Source organism: Vipera ursinii (assembly GCF_947247035.1).
Source record: "Vipera ursinii genome assembly, chromosome: 1".
Taxonomy (NCBI): Eukaryota; Metazoa; Chordata; class Lepidosauria; order Squamata; family Viperidae; genus Vipera; species Vipera ursinii.
In genome coordinates this window covers 52760705-52778390 of record NC_139512.1, presented here as the reverse complement: position 1 = coordinate 52778390, position 17686 = coordinate 52760705, and the positions used below count along the sequence as shown (strand labels likewise).

At 38.3% G+C, this 17686-nt stretch overlaps 1 protein-coding gene across 3 annotated transcripts; it reads right to left on the bottom strand.

The window, feature by feature from the left end:
- Window positions 1-131: 131 nt before the first annotated feature.
- On the bottom strand, window positions 132-17685 carry ALDH6A1 (aldehyde dehydrogenase 6 family member A1). 3 transcript variants are annotated; one of them, XM_083349517.1, is made up of 12 exons: window positions 17552-17685; window positions 15226-15285; window positions 14676-14750; window positions 12694-12855; window positions 12277-12355; window positions 9919-10221; window positions 9227-9348; window positions 7329-7518; window positions 6100-6281; window positions 2001-2180; window positions 1513-1611; window positions 132-1323 (listed from the first exon to the last, which is right to left on the bottom strand). In XM_083349517.1, the coding sequence occupies exons 1-12, from the start codon at window positions 17606-17608 to the stop codon at window positions 1219-1221; spliced, it is 1614 nt and encodes a 537-aa protein (XP_083205643.1). In that variant the 5' UTR covers window positions 17609-17685; the 3' UTR covers window positions 132-1218. The 3 variants fall into 3 exon arrangements, 2 of the variants coding, with proteins under 2 accessions (XP_083205643.1, XP_083205644.1); XR_014490842.1 differs by lacking the exon at window positions 132-1323 and having other exon boundaries at window positions 1549-1611; window positions 2001-4072; XM_083349518.1 differs by lacking the exons at window positions 12277-12355; window positions 12694-12855; window positions 14676-14750; window positions 15226-15285; window positions 17552-17685 and adding an exon at window positions 11943-12240.
- Between the last annotated feature and the right edge of the window lies 1 nt (window position 17686).

Genomic DNA, 17686 nt, shown 5'->3' with positions numbered 1-17686 from the left:
CTACCAATTGTTGTCTTTGAACTAAGACATGATTTAGTATCATATTCAAATAATAACCAGTGTTTATACTTTGATTTAGTATTAGAAGTATTTCTACTACTAGATTATTAGTCTGAAGAAAACCAAAAGACTTTTGAATTTAGTGGCATTTATTCATGATTAACACCAATATGCAACTTTCAAGCATATGGATGAATAACCTGTTCAGGTAATAGTGATCAGTTTTTAAGCACCTGTTAGGTACAAAAGCTAATTTGATTAGACAATAGAAAGCAATAGCGTATTTTCCAAATTTAAGGAAATATTTTGTGATTTTTTAAAACTATGTGAAGATCATATGTAGTCCCAAAATCATCCTTTCTCTCTAAATTTGACATGTGTATCACTCATTTCTAATCCATACATATTATATTGCTGAACAACTCAGAGATCTCAAGATCAGTAATATGTATACTCTATATAAAATCACAAATGTCTTCGTAACTAGTGTTAGAATCTACCCTTGTACACATATATTTGGCTAATGAAAAATATCACAATCAGATTAAAGCAATATTGATAGAATATATTGCCTCTATAAAAATATGTTACTTTCTTGGGCCATTTGTTCAGCACTATTTAAAACAAAGCTCTAACACATCTAGTTCCAAATATACTCAGTGCATAAATAGTATGTAGGCACATTCATGTATAAAATTAAAATTCGTTGATTTTGTAGGACTAAAGGGAACTAAAATTCTAGTGATGGTAAGGCTTCACTGCTTCTCCACAAGGCCATGCTCTCAAAACAGCTCTATGAAATGCTTGCAGGATAGTTCTCCTGGATTTGCCTCTCCCAAAATTTACTTGCCACATCCTAGTATGAGACACAATCATTCCAGCATATGCAGGATTTCTTGCAAAAAAGAAATCTTAAAAGCAATAGAAAACTAATTCTGTAGGAAGAGCTTGAATTTTCACCACTGTCTCATGAATAGGAACAATAGCAAATGAAGCAGGTACTGCTTTGGCCTGATTACTCACCATAGAGAATGTTTTCTTCTACAAAAAATAAAAGATATTCCATATATGGATAGAATTTAAATCTTGTGTTAAAAGGCTATATTCAATTCATTGGAAAGGATGATCTTGAAATGAAGACATATCTATATTTCCAGGGCAAGAACCCCGCACCATCCCAGATGAAAAATACAACTCCAGCAAGTATGTCAGTTGGCTTTAGTTCCCCATGGTTGGCATAACTACTGCAGGCTTGGTAACAGTGGCATCTTCCTCTTTCCATTGGGAAATAACTGTCTTCAGCTGTGTATAGAACTGCACCCCCTGAAAGAAACAGATACTGAGGTATAGAATTTATGCCAGCCTATGATGGAAAATTACTGGAACTTCAGAAAAAACCATGAGACAAGCCGCTGCAACTTTGCTATGAAATACAGTATGCTACTAAGCACAGCCCTTCCACATTCCACTTCACAGACACAATAACATAAATATGTTTTTAAAAAAACTTACCTGTTTGCCATAGAAATTGGTATCCCCCCTGAATGATCCACGGGAGCCAGTGAAGGAGAACATTGGCAAAGGCACCGGAATAGGAACATTCACACCAATCTAAATCAAAATATGTTCTTGTTTAATGCAAAAAATTATTTCACATTTCATTTAATTTGGCTCTCAGTTCACCATCAATAAATGGCAAATAGCTACATGAGAGTGAGAGAAAAACAGTGGTGTCTGCAGTGCAATATTATTGACGCGACTCATTTTTTAAGTAGTGCAGCAAGTCTAAGAAGCAAACTAATGAATCTCCTCACTATAATTATACACTAGTATAAAACTGGGAGGCCTATATATGTCACAACTTTTCATTAAATTTTACAAGTTATCTGAAAAATTAGAACATTGGGAAATTGATCCATCTAGTGTTATTCAAAACTGTCAACAGTTCTTCAGGTTATTGGTGTTAACAGGTTCTACAAAAGAGATCCTCATTTATTTACCTGTCCAACATCCACTAAATGGGAGTATTTCCGGGCAGTGGCACCATTAGTGGTGAAGATTGCTGTTCCATTCCCATAAGGATTGTTATTCACTATTTCAATTGCATCATCCAGACTGTTTGCTTCCAAAACCACTAGAACTGGTCCAAATATTTCCTCCTTATAGCAGGTCATATTAGGCTACCAAAACAGAAAAATGTGAGATGGCATACAGACCTCAGAAAGACAATGCAGAAAATCTTATTTATTATACTATTGAAAAAAGAATTTTCATTTACAAAGCATGATTCATATGTCTTTCATTGCTGAAGCAATGACTACCACTCTGGGCTCTGATTATCCAGCACTATACACAACATGGATCACCTAAGAAAGAAGAGGAAGGCATTTAAGGCATTTTAAAAAAAATAAAAATTAAGCAGCAAATTCCTAAGTGGTGTAAATAACTCCAATTAAAAACTCAGTATGCTCAGCAATAATGGAATATAGAATGACTGGAAAAGAAAAATGAGAATAAAACGGTGTGCTTGGGGCAGTTATTGCCTGAAAGTTCAAACAAAAATAGTCCAATTAAGAAATCAGAAGAAAGAAAAAAAGTGCAAAAGTTTTGTTACAGACCACACACAAATACCACAGCTAAAAACCTGCATATTCTTTGACCTAGTATGGTATGCTGGCCAGTGCAACAATTTAGATGTATAAAACAGATCCCAATTCTGATATAAAATGCACTAGCTGACCTTAATTCCCTGATTGCTACAGAAGGCCTGCAATTTAATCTTACAGAACCTTACTTAGAAGCCAGACCTCTTATGCAACTCTTATAGAATCATCGAGTTCCTTGATGTACTGGCCAGGTATAAAAAAAGAAATCAGCTCTTTTCCCCTCTTAGCTGTTGCTCCTACATCATTTTAACATCTTTAGAACTAGTTTGATTAGAAATAGATATGTCATACTCATGGCCTGCATCTTTCAATAATCCTAAACTTTCTACAGAAAAGTAGTATATCTTTGAATAAATAACTCCTATCAACTCTGTCCTAGTAAAACTTGGTCATGAAAAATGCAGCTAGGTGGGCATTTATATGTGCACCTAGAACTACACATATTATACCTCTGCTCCACGAGCTACATTGGCTACCTATTTTATTTATTAGATTTTTATCCCACCTTTATTACTTCTAAATAACTCAAAGCATCAAGTATGCAATATTCTGTAATACTCTTTCCTCCTCCGTTTCCCTCAACAACAAACTTGTGACGTGGGTTGGGCTGAGAGAGTGACTGGACCAAAGTCACCCAGCAGCTTTCATGTCTAAAGTAGGACTAGAACCCAGTGCCCTGCTTTCAAAGCTAACACCTTCACTACCAAACCAAACTTTGCTTATGGGTCCAATTCAAGGTCCCAGTAATAACTTATAAAGCTCTACATGGCCTGGGGCCGGGTTATTTGAAGAACCGCCTCTTTCCAGCGACATCTACTACTTGTTGTGAGTTCCATCCACTAGAGCAGGGGTAGGCAACCTCGGCTCTTTTATGACTCATGGACTTCAACTCCCAGAATTCCTGAGCCAGCCTGGCTCAGGAATTCTGGGAGTTGAAGTCCATGAGTCATAAAAGAGCCAAGGTTGCCTACCCCTGCACTAGAGAATGTCATCTGGTGGTGCACAGGAGAAGGTCTGTATCAGCTGCTGCACCTGCCCAACGGAATATCATTCCTCCTGGGGTCTGGCTGGCATTGACTTGGCTGGCCTTCTGGAAGGACTTGAAGAACTAGCTTTGCCATCTGGACTGATCAGAAAGTGGTATGGAGCTCATAAAATGGATGTACTGTTCTTGAATGTCTGTGCTTTCCCCAGTGACTGCATTGTACAGCTTTTAATTATTTGTTTTTAATGTCTTATGTTGTTTGACTTTTTTAACTGTTTGGCATTATGTTTTGATTGTAAGGCACTTGGAGTCACAGATTTGACATGGGCAGCTGTAGTAATTGAATCTATCTATCCATCCATCCATCCATCCATCCATCCATCCATCCATCCATCTCATCATCCCTGCCAGGAATGCAATCCTACAAGAAAACAAAAATTTGAATCCTCAGTTTTTATTTTTCTCATACAGCAGATAATTCATTTTTCTTCCTTTCTTTTGGACTGTCTCCAATGTTACAATTATTTTTACTGCAGTTGTTAACAAATTACCGATTAAGCAAATCCAGCTTCCCCAATTAACTTTGCTTGTTGAAAGCCTCCTGGGAAGGTCACAAATCACAATCACAACAATCAAAGGACACCATAAGCACTATAAACGTGAGCTGGTTGCCAAGCACCAAAATTGCTATCAAGTGACTGTGGGGATGGTGCGATGATCTTAACTTTGAGGCTGGATCACAAGTCACTTTTTCCGAGACCCTTGTAACTTCAAGCTGTTGTGAAATGAATGGTCCTAAGTTGAGGACCATCTGTACTTTCAATTTCACAGAAAGTTAGCAGAAAGGAATGCTGTTACCTAATGTGTCACTGGCACAGTGACACATTATTTACATCACCGACATAATCATTAATGACAGCAAGATCACTGAAAATATGTTTCAACACTTCTCCAAACATATTATTTGGTAGGGTCCTAATACAGGTAGTGCTCAACTTACGACCACAATTGGTGGAGCAGTGGGCTAATGCCTCCTTAAGTAACACCAGCTGCCTGCAATTAGTGCAGGTTCGAGTCCCACCAGGCTCAAGGTTGATTCAGCCTTCCATCCTTCCGAGGTAGGTAAAATGAGGACCCAGATTGTTGGGGGCAATTAAGCTGACTTTGTAATAATGCCGCTTGGGGGGGCCCGAAAGCCCTAATAAGCAGGCATATACATAGAATGAAGGCTACTGCTAAGCTTGTAAGCCGCCCTGAGTCTTCGGAGAAGGGCGGGATATAAATGGAATTAAAATCAAAATTAAAAATAAATAAAATTGAGCCCAAAATTTCCATTGCTAAGCAAGACAGTTCTTAAGTGAGTTTTGTCCCTTTTACAGTCTTTCTTGTCAGAGTTATTAAATGAATCACTGCAGTTGCTAAGTTAGTAATTTGGTTGTTAAGTGAATCTAGCTTCCTCATTGACTTTGCTTGTCAGAAGACTGCAAAAAGTGATCACTTTGTCACTCCAGGACACTTCAATCATCATAAATACAAGCCAGTTGTCAAGACTCCCAATTTTGATCATGTGATCATGGGGTGCTGCAACTGTTGTGTGAAAAATGATCATGTCACTTTTTTCAGTGCTGTTGTAACTTTGAATGGTCACTAAATGAATGGTTATTGTCAAGGTAATAATTTAGAAGCTAACCAGCTAATGTATAATGTAATGATGGGAATGACTCAGCAGGGTCTATGTCCCTTTAAGAGCCAGCTGTGTCTCTTTAAGAGTCTTTGTATAAAAGGAAGGTTCTGCTGCTGTATTCTCTCTTCCATTTCCTGCTGTAATTGTGGTTTGTTGGATCCTGCTGTATCAGCACATGTATGTATATTGTTCCTGGTGTATGATATTGTAGATAAAGATAAACCATCATTTAATATAGACCACTGTTTACTCTGTTTACTCCTGGGTTATCTCACGCAATAAGACTGTGCATGCTCTGACAGTTATAAGTTGACAACTACTTGTAACTTAGCCATTTCTTCTCTACTCTTTTTACTGTATTTTAGGCAGGATGTAGCTTCCTATGCCTGCAGTCTAATTCTTAAATACTCTTTGTATGCTAGCCAAAATTCAGTATTTAAATTTTGAGTACTTAAGATGCCTATTTATAATGTTTTATTCAGGAGTAGGATTCACTGGGCATATCTACCTTTGTAATTTCTTAAGTTTGTCCCCTTTTAGATATACATAAAACATATTTTTGCCATTTCACTGACAGATCATTTACAAACTATTCAGAATCTACTTTATTGCAAAGTAAGCAAGCTTTAGGACATTTTCAACATTTCAAAAAATAATCAGACACTAATTCTTTTAATATGAGAGGAAGAATTATTTCTTGGGTCATTTTAGATTTCCCTTCTTTATTTTTAAAGCTGGTAAGAATGATCAATCCACTAACTCACCTTGACTTTACCAAGAATAGTAGGTCCAACAAAATTACCATTCTCAAATCCTTTCACTCTGATTTTTCGACCATCAAGAAGAACATTAGCTCCTTCCTTTGCTCCACTGTCAATCAATTGGCAGACCCGTTCCCTAGCCTGTGGACTGATCAGGGGTCCCAGATCTGCTCCAGGTTGATCTCCTATAATACACAAAAATTGCTCAGAGCCTAAAATCAGGCTTCATTAAAACTGCAATAAAATAAGACAGTTAAACAAAATATTCTGTAACAGGTCATCGGGCTGCACTTAAGATTGTTAATTAATATTGCTATTAACAATTGTTATTTAATATTTGTTCAATATATTTTGTTTACCCAAGGTACAATAGCCATCATATTATTTAGTTTAAACAATTTATTTCTTACTATTCGTACTAAATGCTCTAGTTCTTCCTTTTTGTACTCAGGTATTTACCTAGGCAAGTAACCCATTCTATGTGTTTTTAAATACTGTAATAAGCATTTTGGTTGCTCTTGTATTAAACTATCTCAAGAAAAATACAAATTTATCTAATAACTTATAATAGCGTTTGCAATGGTCATTTTGGGCTCAAAGTGAGTATTGCAGAATCAAGATGCCCTCAATTCGACAAAAACCTTGGAACAGCATAGCTGAAAGTGACCCTGCTGTATGTCAAGAATACAAGGGTCACTGAAGTTGTTTATGTTAAGACTAACATGGGAAGAATGGAATCATCCTGCCCCCATCCATCTGCTGGAGAAGGAGGAAGCAAGGAAGTTGTTTACCTGTTCTCTGGCAGAAAGAACCCTTTGTTCCAACTGCTAGTTACTCTTGAATTATGGTAGCAAGGGGAAAAGACATTGTACCATTAGTTAGAGGAACAAGAACCATCAACTGCATGTCTTCCTAATCTGCAAGCCTGGTGGAACTTTATTTTTTTCATTTATGTTGGTGACTTTGGAGTATAGTTCTGGTAAGCAGGATATAAATGAACAAAATAAAGACCCATTGTGGGACACTGTGATTGCTGATTGTCTACATCAATCAGCTGTCCTCAAACTAATGTCTTCCAAATTTGCTGAATTTCAATTTTGAAAACCCTAAATAAACATAGTAAAATGCTAAAAATTCTGGGAAATGGTTCAGCTCATCTAAGGGAATCAGACTAGGAAGGCTGTTCTGCATGCAAACAACTGCCCATGACAGACCAGATTATAAAAACACACCTGCATTAACTCGCAAATTCTTTGCTTTTTCCACCAGTTCTGGTAGCCATTTCTGAGACTCCCCTACCAAGATTGCAGCAGACAATGCCATGCACCGCTGGCCAGCAGCTCCAAAAGCTGCTCCAATCAGTTGATTTAGTGTGTTCTCCTTATTGGCATCCGGCATCACTACTCCATGATTCTTAGCTCCCTACAATATAACATACAGGCCCTCAAATATACTGAATGTACATTTTATAGCTATCTCTAGATCTGCCTTTCTCTTATATATGTAAGCAAGAAGTTAAAAATAGCTGAAGTATATAAAACTTACAAATCTCATGCTTGATGAAAAGCTGACAATAGTAAAGAAATGTTGGAAAAGCCCGATATGCATGAATTCACGCACAACATTGTGACTCTCTAGTAAAATTGTACGAAGTAATTGTTTTGATTGACATGAGAAACATAGTTCAATTACATAACATTTAGATTAGATTTATTGATTAGATTTATTGAATTTATATGCCGCCCTTCTCCCTAAGGACTTAGGGCGGCTCACAACAAACAATTTAAGAAACATGGAATACAAAATTTAAAAAAGAATTAAACAGTAAATGTAATAGATACATGACAATTTAACTCAATAAAAGCCAAATTTAAAAAACATAGTCAGTCCAGACCCGCTTGTTGGAATAACCAGGTGTTTAGGTCACAGCGGAAAGACCGAAGGTCAGGGGCCGTCCGCAGCTCCGGAGGCAGTTCATTCCAGAGGGTCGGCGCACCCACAGAGGTGGTTTTCCCCCTGGGGGTCACCAGACGGCATTGCCTGGCTGACAGCACCCTGAGGAGGCCAACTCTGTGGGAGCGAACCGGGCGATGGGAGGTTGACAATGGCAGCAGGTGGTCTTGCAAGTACCCCGGGCCTAAGCCATGTAGGGCTTTAAAGGTTATTACCAGCACCTTGAATCGCACCCGGAGGGTAACCAGAAGCCAATGCAGCTCGCAGAGGAGTGGTGTAACATGGGAGTATCGAGATACTCCCATAAGCACCTGCACGGCCGCATTTTGTACCAGCTGAAGCCTCCGGGTGCACTTAAAGGGCAGCCCCATGTAAAGAGCATTGCAGTAATCCAGGCGAGAAGTGACGAGTGCATGGGTAACCGTGCATAGGGCATCTCGGTCCAGAAAGGGGCGCAACTGGCGCACTAGGCGAACCTGTGCAAAGGCCCCCCTGGTCACGGCCGTTAGATGATCTTCCAAATTAAGCCGTGAATCCAGGAGGACACCCGAGTTGCGGGCCCTTTCTGTATGTCAAACTTCAGGATGTATCATCTAATTCCTGTAATTCCTAGTTAGCTTGTCTAGAGTTTTCTATCCTGCATTTATTTACCCTGGAATTCTTTGTGGCAAAATAACACCAGAATTGTGCTGGCTAATCAATTCCAAAGGAAGATAAGGACTTGATGAAGATGGGAAGGCAGAATGTATACATTTTAAGCAAATTTTAAATATTATATTATTCTTTAACTCCCCTAAATTTCTATTGGAGCAGGGAATATAATACTCTATCCAGCACTGAGAATAACTATAAGTAAGAATAAAAAAAACATTTTGACTAAAGAGTTTTTCAGTGGCACAATTCATACAAAACATTTAAGTCAGGATTTTTAAACATGAGATACAAAGTGAAGAAAAGCTTCACATTAGAAACCAAACCATTATGCTTTTTTCAATACACATAGATACTGTATAAATAATTTGTTTAGCTGTATTTGAAATGACAATCTTTTAATTTTTGTCATTTCAATGAAACTGTAAATCAGACCTGAAGTTTAAAGCACAAAATAATATTTCAAATGTTTTGATAGATAGCTTTTTGGTAAAAATGGAGTGATTTTTTTTAATTTGAGTTTTACCATATTGGCCTGGACTCTCTTGCCATGTTTTGAACCTCTTTCATAGATGTATTCTCCAGCCTGATTAGATCCAACAAAGCTGATGGCTTTAATATCTGGATGATCACAAATAAAGTTCACAGCTTTAAACAAAAACAAAGAAGAAAAATGAAACACTGATAATTACAAGACATTATTAAAAATCTTTTCTGTAGTTTATATAAGTAATAATTAAAAATTACTCATTTTTTCCATCTCCAATTATCCTAAAAACTAAAACTGTAATGTTCTCAATTAACGTCCTTACAATTAAAACCATGTGGGGTGTTTTTTTTGGGTGGTGGTGGTGGTGGTGTAGCTACTTGGATTTCCTCAAATGGCAAATTTACTTCCTTTTCCCTACACGGAAGCACAAATGCACAATCACAATTATTTGATCTACAGTCATAAACTACCCAATCACACTTGATAACTGAGATACTCAAAAGCAGGGGAAATAAGACTTTTTCTAGTCACTTGATAACATACTTATGAAGAGGACACTTCTGCTGTAAAAAAAAACGATGGAAGAATTTACTAATTCCTCAGTATGAATTAGTAAACTAGGAATACAGGCATGTAACTTGAGTATTTTTCCCTGTTTTGACTTATATATTCCGTAACTATCTGTACACCGAAGGGGGGAGGCCTTTCAAAACCTCCCTTGCCATTACCTTCATGTTGTCCATGGATAATGTTTAGTGTTCCATCAGGTGCACCAGCATCCTGCAACAGCTGGGCAAGGAACATAAGGGCTCCCGGAACACGCTCGGAAGGCTTCATCAAGAAGGTGTTTCCACACACCATGGCCATAGGAAACATCCAAAGAGGAATCATAGCTGGGAAGTTAAAAGGTGCAATGCCTGCGCACACACCCAGAGGCAAGCGATAGGTGCAAGTGTCCATGTCTTTAGTAATGGAGGGAAGGGTTTCACCCAACATGAGAGATGTCACGCTGCACGCATGTTCAACCACTTCTGCAAAACAAAACAAATAGAAAAGTCTCTCTCTCAGTTCCTGTTCTTTAACTTCCAAATTCTTTCTTCAAATCATTTTAAGTTTTAAATGCCACTATAGGTAGCCCTCAACCTACAACAGTTCATTCAAAATTACAACGGCACTGAAAAAAGTGACTTTTGACCGTTTTTCACACTTACGACCATTGCAGCACCCCCATGGTCATGCAATCAAAATCCAGATGCTTGGGAACTGACTCATATTTATGATGGTTGCCAGGTCCTGTGATCATCTTTTGCAAATTTCTGACAAGCAAAGTCAGACTCACGTAACAACCATATTACTAATTTAACAACTGCAGTGATTCATAACGTAATTCATAACATACAATGATTCATAATTCAGAACTGTGGCAGGAAAGCTCTTAAAATGGGGCAAAACTCATTTAACAACTGTCTCACTCAGCAACAGAAATTTGCTAAATTGTGGCCTTAAGTCGAGGACTACCTGTAAAAACCCTAAGAAAAACAGACAGAAAAAATACAGAAAGAAATCTTGGGTAAAGCCCATCTTCCCAACCTGGTGAATCTAGGGTTGCCAACTCCGTCTGAAATCAATCTTGCAGATTTTCCTCTTCCCTCTCCCCACTAAATGTTTCTAAGAGGCACTGATAGTGTGCATTCATAGTGTAGATATATGCAAATATCTGCCAGAAGACACACTCTAAAAAAACACAGGGACAGGACAAAAAATAATGAGTTAATATCTATTGACTGAAAATATTTGCCTGTAAAACAGTGTACTGCATTTAGAAATTAACAGATTACCATTCTGCTTGTACTAGTTAATTCTTTCATACGTATAGTCCAATCTTACACCCAGGAGCACACAATATATTCCCTTTGTTTCCAAACAAAAAGAAGGGGAAAACACTAACGTGGAGTGCTTTGAGAAAAGAAAGGGGAAATGGTGGTAGCGGAGACGAAACTTGTATATAAAAAAAAGAAAGAGGCAACTTGAAAGGGAAATAAAATTTAAAAAGCTCTTTTTAGAAAGGGTTATTTTCTCCAGACTTAACATTGCTTTCCAATCAAGGATACTCAAGAGTACTGTTCAAATGTATCTTTTCAGCAGGAACGTTTGAAGTCATCTCCATCTCTTGCTTATTCCTTTATTTTCAATAGTTTCTTTGTGTCTTATCTCTGGCTTCCTGAACTCACAGGTATTTTGGTGCCATAAATCTGGTTTTGTGCCACCAAGGCAGCTATATTCCAAATTAGGGGGTCCTGTTAATTGTCCTAAACTCAGACAATGAACCCCATAGCCCAGAAAACCCGGTGTTTGGCTGACACTTGTACATATAAATATGCAGAGTTATTCCCAAGCCTTCTAATAAGATTTGGACTTTGGCAGTAGTAGCAGCAAAAATGATACATCAGGAAAAAGAGGACTTACTTATACCAAAATGTAATTCAAAACTCAACAATCATAGATAATTCTGCAGTATCCCATTAAGAGGCTATATGATTAGGGATATACAAAATTCAACAATTTAGGAATGTCATATCCAGGTCAGCTGAATGCATTTGAGATTTGAGGAACTTGCAACCAGAAACTACCAAATTATGCCCCACAGTGCTATGAACCAGAGGAAGTACTTTGAAGGAAGGCAGAAGATATACATAAGAAATACATATTAAATAAAAAAGGAAAAAACAAACAAACTAGCCAAACAGACTACCTCAGATGATGCTGACAATCTAGAAAGGATGCCCTAATTGAAGTCTCCACTGAGATATTTGGATAAAGTGGTCTTCACGGTTCCTCCCAACTCTGATTCTCTGATACCAGCATAAGATGGATAGTGGAGGAAAATAGGATTAAGACTGAACAAAAACCAGGCAAAAAGCATTTATAATGATTATGGTGTATGAAATTCCCAATACAAAAGTCCAGAGGTAGGAGCTATGCGCCTGAGATCCTGAGAGTTAAGTTCTTTGGGAACATTCTCATCTTCCTATAGCCCAAAAAAACTGTTCTCCATGTACAGCAAGAGGCAAACATAAGCAGCTTACGGAGGCCCCGGAACACATCTCCCTCTGCATCAGCCAAGGTCTTTCCTTGCTCCAAGGTGATCAGTTTTGAAATTTCTTTCTGTAGATAAGAAGAGAATCAATAAATGAGGGGAAAAACTACAACAATTCAGCAAATTTCTGGAAAAACACATTGTTCTGCAATAGGCCAATTTACCCAGAAAACAACAGATGACTTGCAATGCCCATCTTCCCTACCTGCTACTTTTTAATTAGCATTTTTTTGACAAAACCTGAAGACCAAAGCTTGATATGCTGGCAAAAGAAAGAACAAATATAACAAACATCTTCCCGCACTTATGTATTTTTTGTCTATTTGTAATATGTACATTTATAGGTGAACACTCTTTAATTTTGCTCTTCTTTGCATTGGCTCTTTAGGAAAGAGCAGTTCCTCACCAGATTATCCTTGATGAGCTGCTGGTACCGCAGGAAGATTTGCTGTCGACTCAGAACAGATACCTCAGACCAGCTTGGCAAAGCCTTTTTGCATGAAGCCACTGCTGCTTCCATCTCACTCTGTGTGGCTTTTGGGACTCGACCAACAACTTCATTGGTAGCCTTTTAGAATGACATTTCCGTAGAATTAAATAATTACAACAACTGAAATTCTCCCAGTAGCCAGCCAAGTGTTCTTTAGACCAGGGGCCCTCAACCTTGGCAACTTTTAAGACTTGTGGACTTCAGCTCCCAGAATTCCTCAGCCAGCAGCTGGCTGAGGAAATCTGGGAGTTGAAGTCCACAAGTCTTAAAGTTGCCAAGGTTGAGGACCCCTGCTTTAGACAGCATGACTCTATTATGGAATGCGTTCCTAGCGCTATTTCCAATTCAAAGTAAAGATACTTAGATTAATATTGCTGTTTTTAATGTAGTAATAAAAACTGTAAACTGTAATATGCAGCCGGTACACTGCTTATATAGTTTTCCAAGAACATATTAAGAATATTTATGTTGCTCCACATAAAGCAGAAATGGGAAACTTCTTAGCAGGGCACATCCAATCAGTAGGTTTATTTCTCAACCCCACCTCTCCTTGTAGACAAAGAAAAATTCTTATCTCCAAGCAGTTGCTGACTGAAGATAAGAGCTTTCCCTTAACCTGGGCACAAATAGGTGATTAAAAATAAGCGTGATTTTGCTACTTCTGTCTGGAATCAATCTTTAAAAAATTTCCAAGTGGCCTTAATTGAACAATAATTAAATATTCTGGAAGAAATATTTAGTTATCAAGGAAACTACATGGAAATAGCCATAAAAATCATCAGCAGTTGAAGTCACCTTAAAGACATTTTTAAAAGTCCTTAGAGGCCATATTGGGAAGGAAATCCCAATGAAAAAAGCCCCTTTTTGATGAAATTGGGCTTTTAAAAAAATCTCCATTGAGGCAGCTTAAGAACACCTGGCAAGGAAATGACTACTTGCCTTTTATCATCAGCAGCCTAAAACCTCCATTACCTTCAATTGTGGTTCTTAAAAACTTAATTGTTATTTAGAGTGCAGTTATTTTTTTCTGTGTAGGGAGCTCTGATAGTTTGGGGAGAAGTGTATTTGGACAGGATAAAGCTGAAAGAATGGGAAACAAGAAGGGTGAGATTTGCATGTGGCCTCATAAACATATATTTGGAGCTCTATGTCTATTGGCCCAGCTTACCCACTCAAAACAATGGCCCCAACTAATCCTGGGATGGCATTCTGGCAAGTGTTACCATCCATTCCTGACAGTTTGGTACTTGGTTCCAAATAGATTCTTCTGTCAAGTTTAATTGTTGAATTAATAAAACTGGTTTGAACATCTCCAAGATCATTTCTGGAGGATCCTCTGGAATGGATTATGGCAAATGGTTGGATGGGAGATAAGAAAGTCCCATAGCATTAGTGGATTTCCATTTACACAATATTGGATTTGAGTAAATGCTTCCTGTCCTGACCCATCAATGAGAACATGTGATAATTTGATGGGTTTATGCAAAATGAATTTCGTGTTAATAAACTGTATTAAAAACTGCATTACCCAGAACTATAATCAGTTTCCATAAACTCTCTACAAATATGCAAATATTTTACACCTTGATATAACAAGATTTTGAAATTAAGGAAAAGCTTATTTATTCTTAATTTCCTAAAGAAGATGATTTAGAAGAAGCAAGAAGTCTAAAGGAAAATATGTGTGAAAGAAACTTCATGCAAAGGATTCCATTTCTCCTCCCACATATTTCCTGTAGGCTGCTTGCTTCTTCTAAATTATCCTCTTTAGGAAATTAAAAATAAATAAACTTTTCCTTCATTTAAATTCTTGCTATAACGTATTTACTTAAATGACTTAAAAACTGTTTAGAATGTCATTTGTTTTCTGTCTCAAAAATAAACCCAATATTACTTACAGGGTTGTAAATTTCAATCCATTCATTACTTTTTGACTCCACAAACTTGCCATCAATGAACAATTTGGTTGTTGGCTGTAGAATACAAAATACTGATTAATGCATACCCAAATGTTGTAAAAGCAAGATGAGATTACTCTTTGCACTTAATAAAACTCATATTAATTCTATTTGTCCCCATTTGCTATTCATGGTATCTTTTACAAAACAGAACTCTTTTATTTTTGACTAATGTTAATGAATCTCAAAGTAAGTGGATCAAAAATTCCTAACAGCACAATCTGCAAGACTGTTAAAGCCATTTTTATTACAATAAGCAGTTAAGACCACTCTAGTTACTCCTCTGCTTTCTGTTGACAATAATATGTTTTGCTCTAAGGCCAAAGTATCCCAGACAAAGTGATGCTGCCCTAGTTTTAACTGTTGTTTTACTCTAACGTTGACCAGAATACTATTCATCTCCATCTACAAGTTGAGACAAATAATACATAATGGGGAAACATTTGCTTTATTCTAAGTTAATCTTTGTTTTCTTTCAAAAATAACTCACCACTGAAGTGGAGGAAATAAATGATGAGGAATGCCAGTTGAAATTTGTCTTCCTAGAGATCTATAAGGCAAAAAGGAAACAGAACCAACTAAGCACATCTATCCTATATTTCAAGAAGAAATCCAACTAACTCAAACTTGCCCAGAAGTGAGAAGCAAAGACACACCACATTCAGTTTTCTAAATTTTAATAATCACAGCAATAATCCTGTTATTAATATATTCTAGTGTTAGTAGCCTTAGTTGAATCAGGAAGTAAATAGATCCCATATACAAATAAAATATTGAAATAAGGCTGCTCCTATTAATAAAGGTACACTGATAACTGCTTACCTAAATTTTACTTAGCCCTTATTTCAAAAAGGTAACTGTAAAATTCACAGTATAATTTGAAAGGCAATATAACAGAGGCAAGACTAAATGTCAAAAAAATCAGTCATAAAATATTGTACTTACATTGACCACCAGGAGGCATTATATTACTTGTTTCATCTTTATTGGGAATTATCAGATGCTGGTAGTCAGTTTTTATAGGATTCAAACCTTTTACTGATAATGTCATCATGTACATTCATATTTTTTAAAAAAAATTATATAGTGTATTCACTTTAAGAACTATCCATGTGCTGATGCTTGGCAGTTGCAGGAAAAGATATTGAGAAGCTACCAGTACTGCAAGGTTTTGGATTGTCTTTTGAGTAGCTATTGCTGTTTCTCTTTACTACTTTTTCTCACTGTAGAATGTAATATGATATTTTTGAACAGGGCACTCTAGTTGAAGAAACTTAAAAAGGAGTTATGCTTTTAACAATTCTGTAATGTTTCCTTCCAACTGTGTAGGAAAATCAGCAGTACACAATTTCCAGTACTTATTAATTTAAAACTTTTTCACCACGAACTCAGGGAATCTTCCTATATTTTATTCCCGCAATAGCAAGTTTGATAGCATACATGGACTCAAACCAATGCTATTCCAATACCTTAATGCTTCATGTTACATTTGACCTTAACTGGACATTATCACTTGAAATAGACCTGAGAGTTCAGGCCTATAGTCCATATGTTACTTCACCATGTAACATTTCCTAGCAAAGAAACTAATATAGATATTGAATGGAGAAAAGTCACAGTGTTCTCTCTAGCAGAAACATAATGCTCCTTAACAATCACCACTACCTCTTTGGAAAAACAGGATTGATTTTGGTTGAGTTTATTTATTTATATTCCTCTCTAAGACTTAGGGATCTTATTGTCTCAAAATCTTTACAAATTTTCTTGACAGTCCCAGGAATCGGCAAATGAGGTGGGAGAAGGGACTCTGCACTTTCCCCACAGCCCATAATACCCCCCTCCTTCCGGCCCTTGGGTCCCCATCTTCATCCGTGCCCCCACAAGCGCAGCCTTCCAGCTGATATATTTACAGACAATTTAAAGTAGGCAAGGCTGTCCCATAGGCAGAAGAAGAAGGCTGAGCACTAACTAAAGCAGGGGTCTTCAAACTTGGCCTTTTTATGAGTTGTGGACTTCAACTCCCAGAATTCCTCAGCCAGGCACACTGGCTGAGGAATTCTGGGAGTTGAAGTCCACAACTCATAAAAGGGCCAAGTTTGAAGACTCATGACCTAAAGGCTAGGCAGCTTTTCGTTTTCTGCTGGAGTTGCAGGGTAATCGGCGTCTGGCCCACGAGGAAACCTAATGGACCTTGGCTTGCACTGAAAAAGGCCTTTCTCAAGCTAGCGGTGCCCACGCAGAGAGGGAATTCTGCGCAGATCTCGGGATCCTATCCGTTCTCTTTCCCCGGGACCGCCCTTTAAGTGAACTCACCGCCGATCTGAATTTTGCGAAACCCTAAGCTAAGCTAGTCTTGCCAGCTGCTGCGTGATCTCATCGAGGGCGACCCACATGTTAAAAGGCTCTTTGCCCGGAGGAACCTCCAAGCAGGAGAATCACCAAAGGTCTGCCTTGTTCTATCTAGGGCAGGGGTCGGCAACCTTGGCTCTTTTATGACTCGCGGACTTTAACTCCCAGAATTCCCGAGCCAGCTATGCTGGCTCGGGAATTCTGGGAGTTGAAGTCCGCGAGTCATAAAAGAGCCAAGGTTGCCGACCCCTGATCTAGGGCAAAACGCCACCGCCTTTAGGGAACAGAAGTCACTCAACCGCGAGGAGTTAAAAGAGCAGGGCGCAAAATGCCACGGACGAGAAGGATCTCCCTGCCACGCAAAACGGCAGCGCTGAACTCCGCACGTGCAGGCTGGACGACATCTTTCCCCCCCTACCCTCCCTCCCTCCCTCCGGCGACACTCCGTCTCTTTCGCGCGACCTCACCTCGAACCAGAAGCGCCGCCCTCCCCGGGACCCTCGAACCGCAGCCACCACCGCCATTCTTTTCCAACGACCACCTGCCGCCCAGCGCCCTGCCCACTCCCAGCTCAAGAGCTGGGCGCCGCCCACCCCTTCTCT

Bases quoted from the DNA above. Each gene is read 5' to 3' on its own strand.
- ALDH6A1 (XM_083349517.1), bottom strand. From the start codon at position 17,608: ATGGCGGTGGTGGCTGCGGTTCGAGGGTCCCGGGGAGGGCGGCGCTTC. The intron at 14,751-15,225 runs GTGAGTTATTTT...TGTATTCTACAG, and splicing joins TTATTTCCTCCACTTCAGTG to CCAACAACCAAATTGTTCAT. The intron at 12,856-14,675 runs GTAAGTAATATT...TCATTCTAAAAG, and splicing joins GGATTGAAATTTACAACCCT to GCTACCAATGAAGTTGTTGG.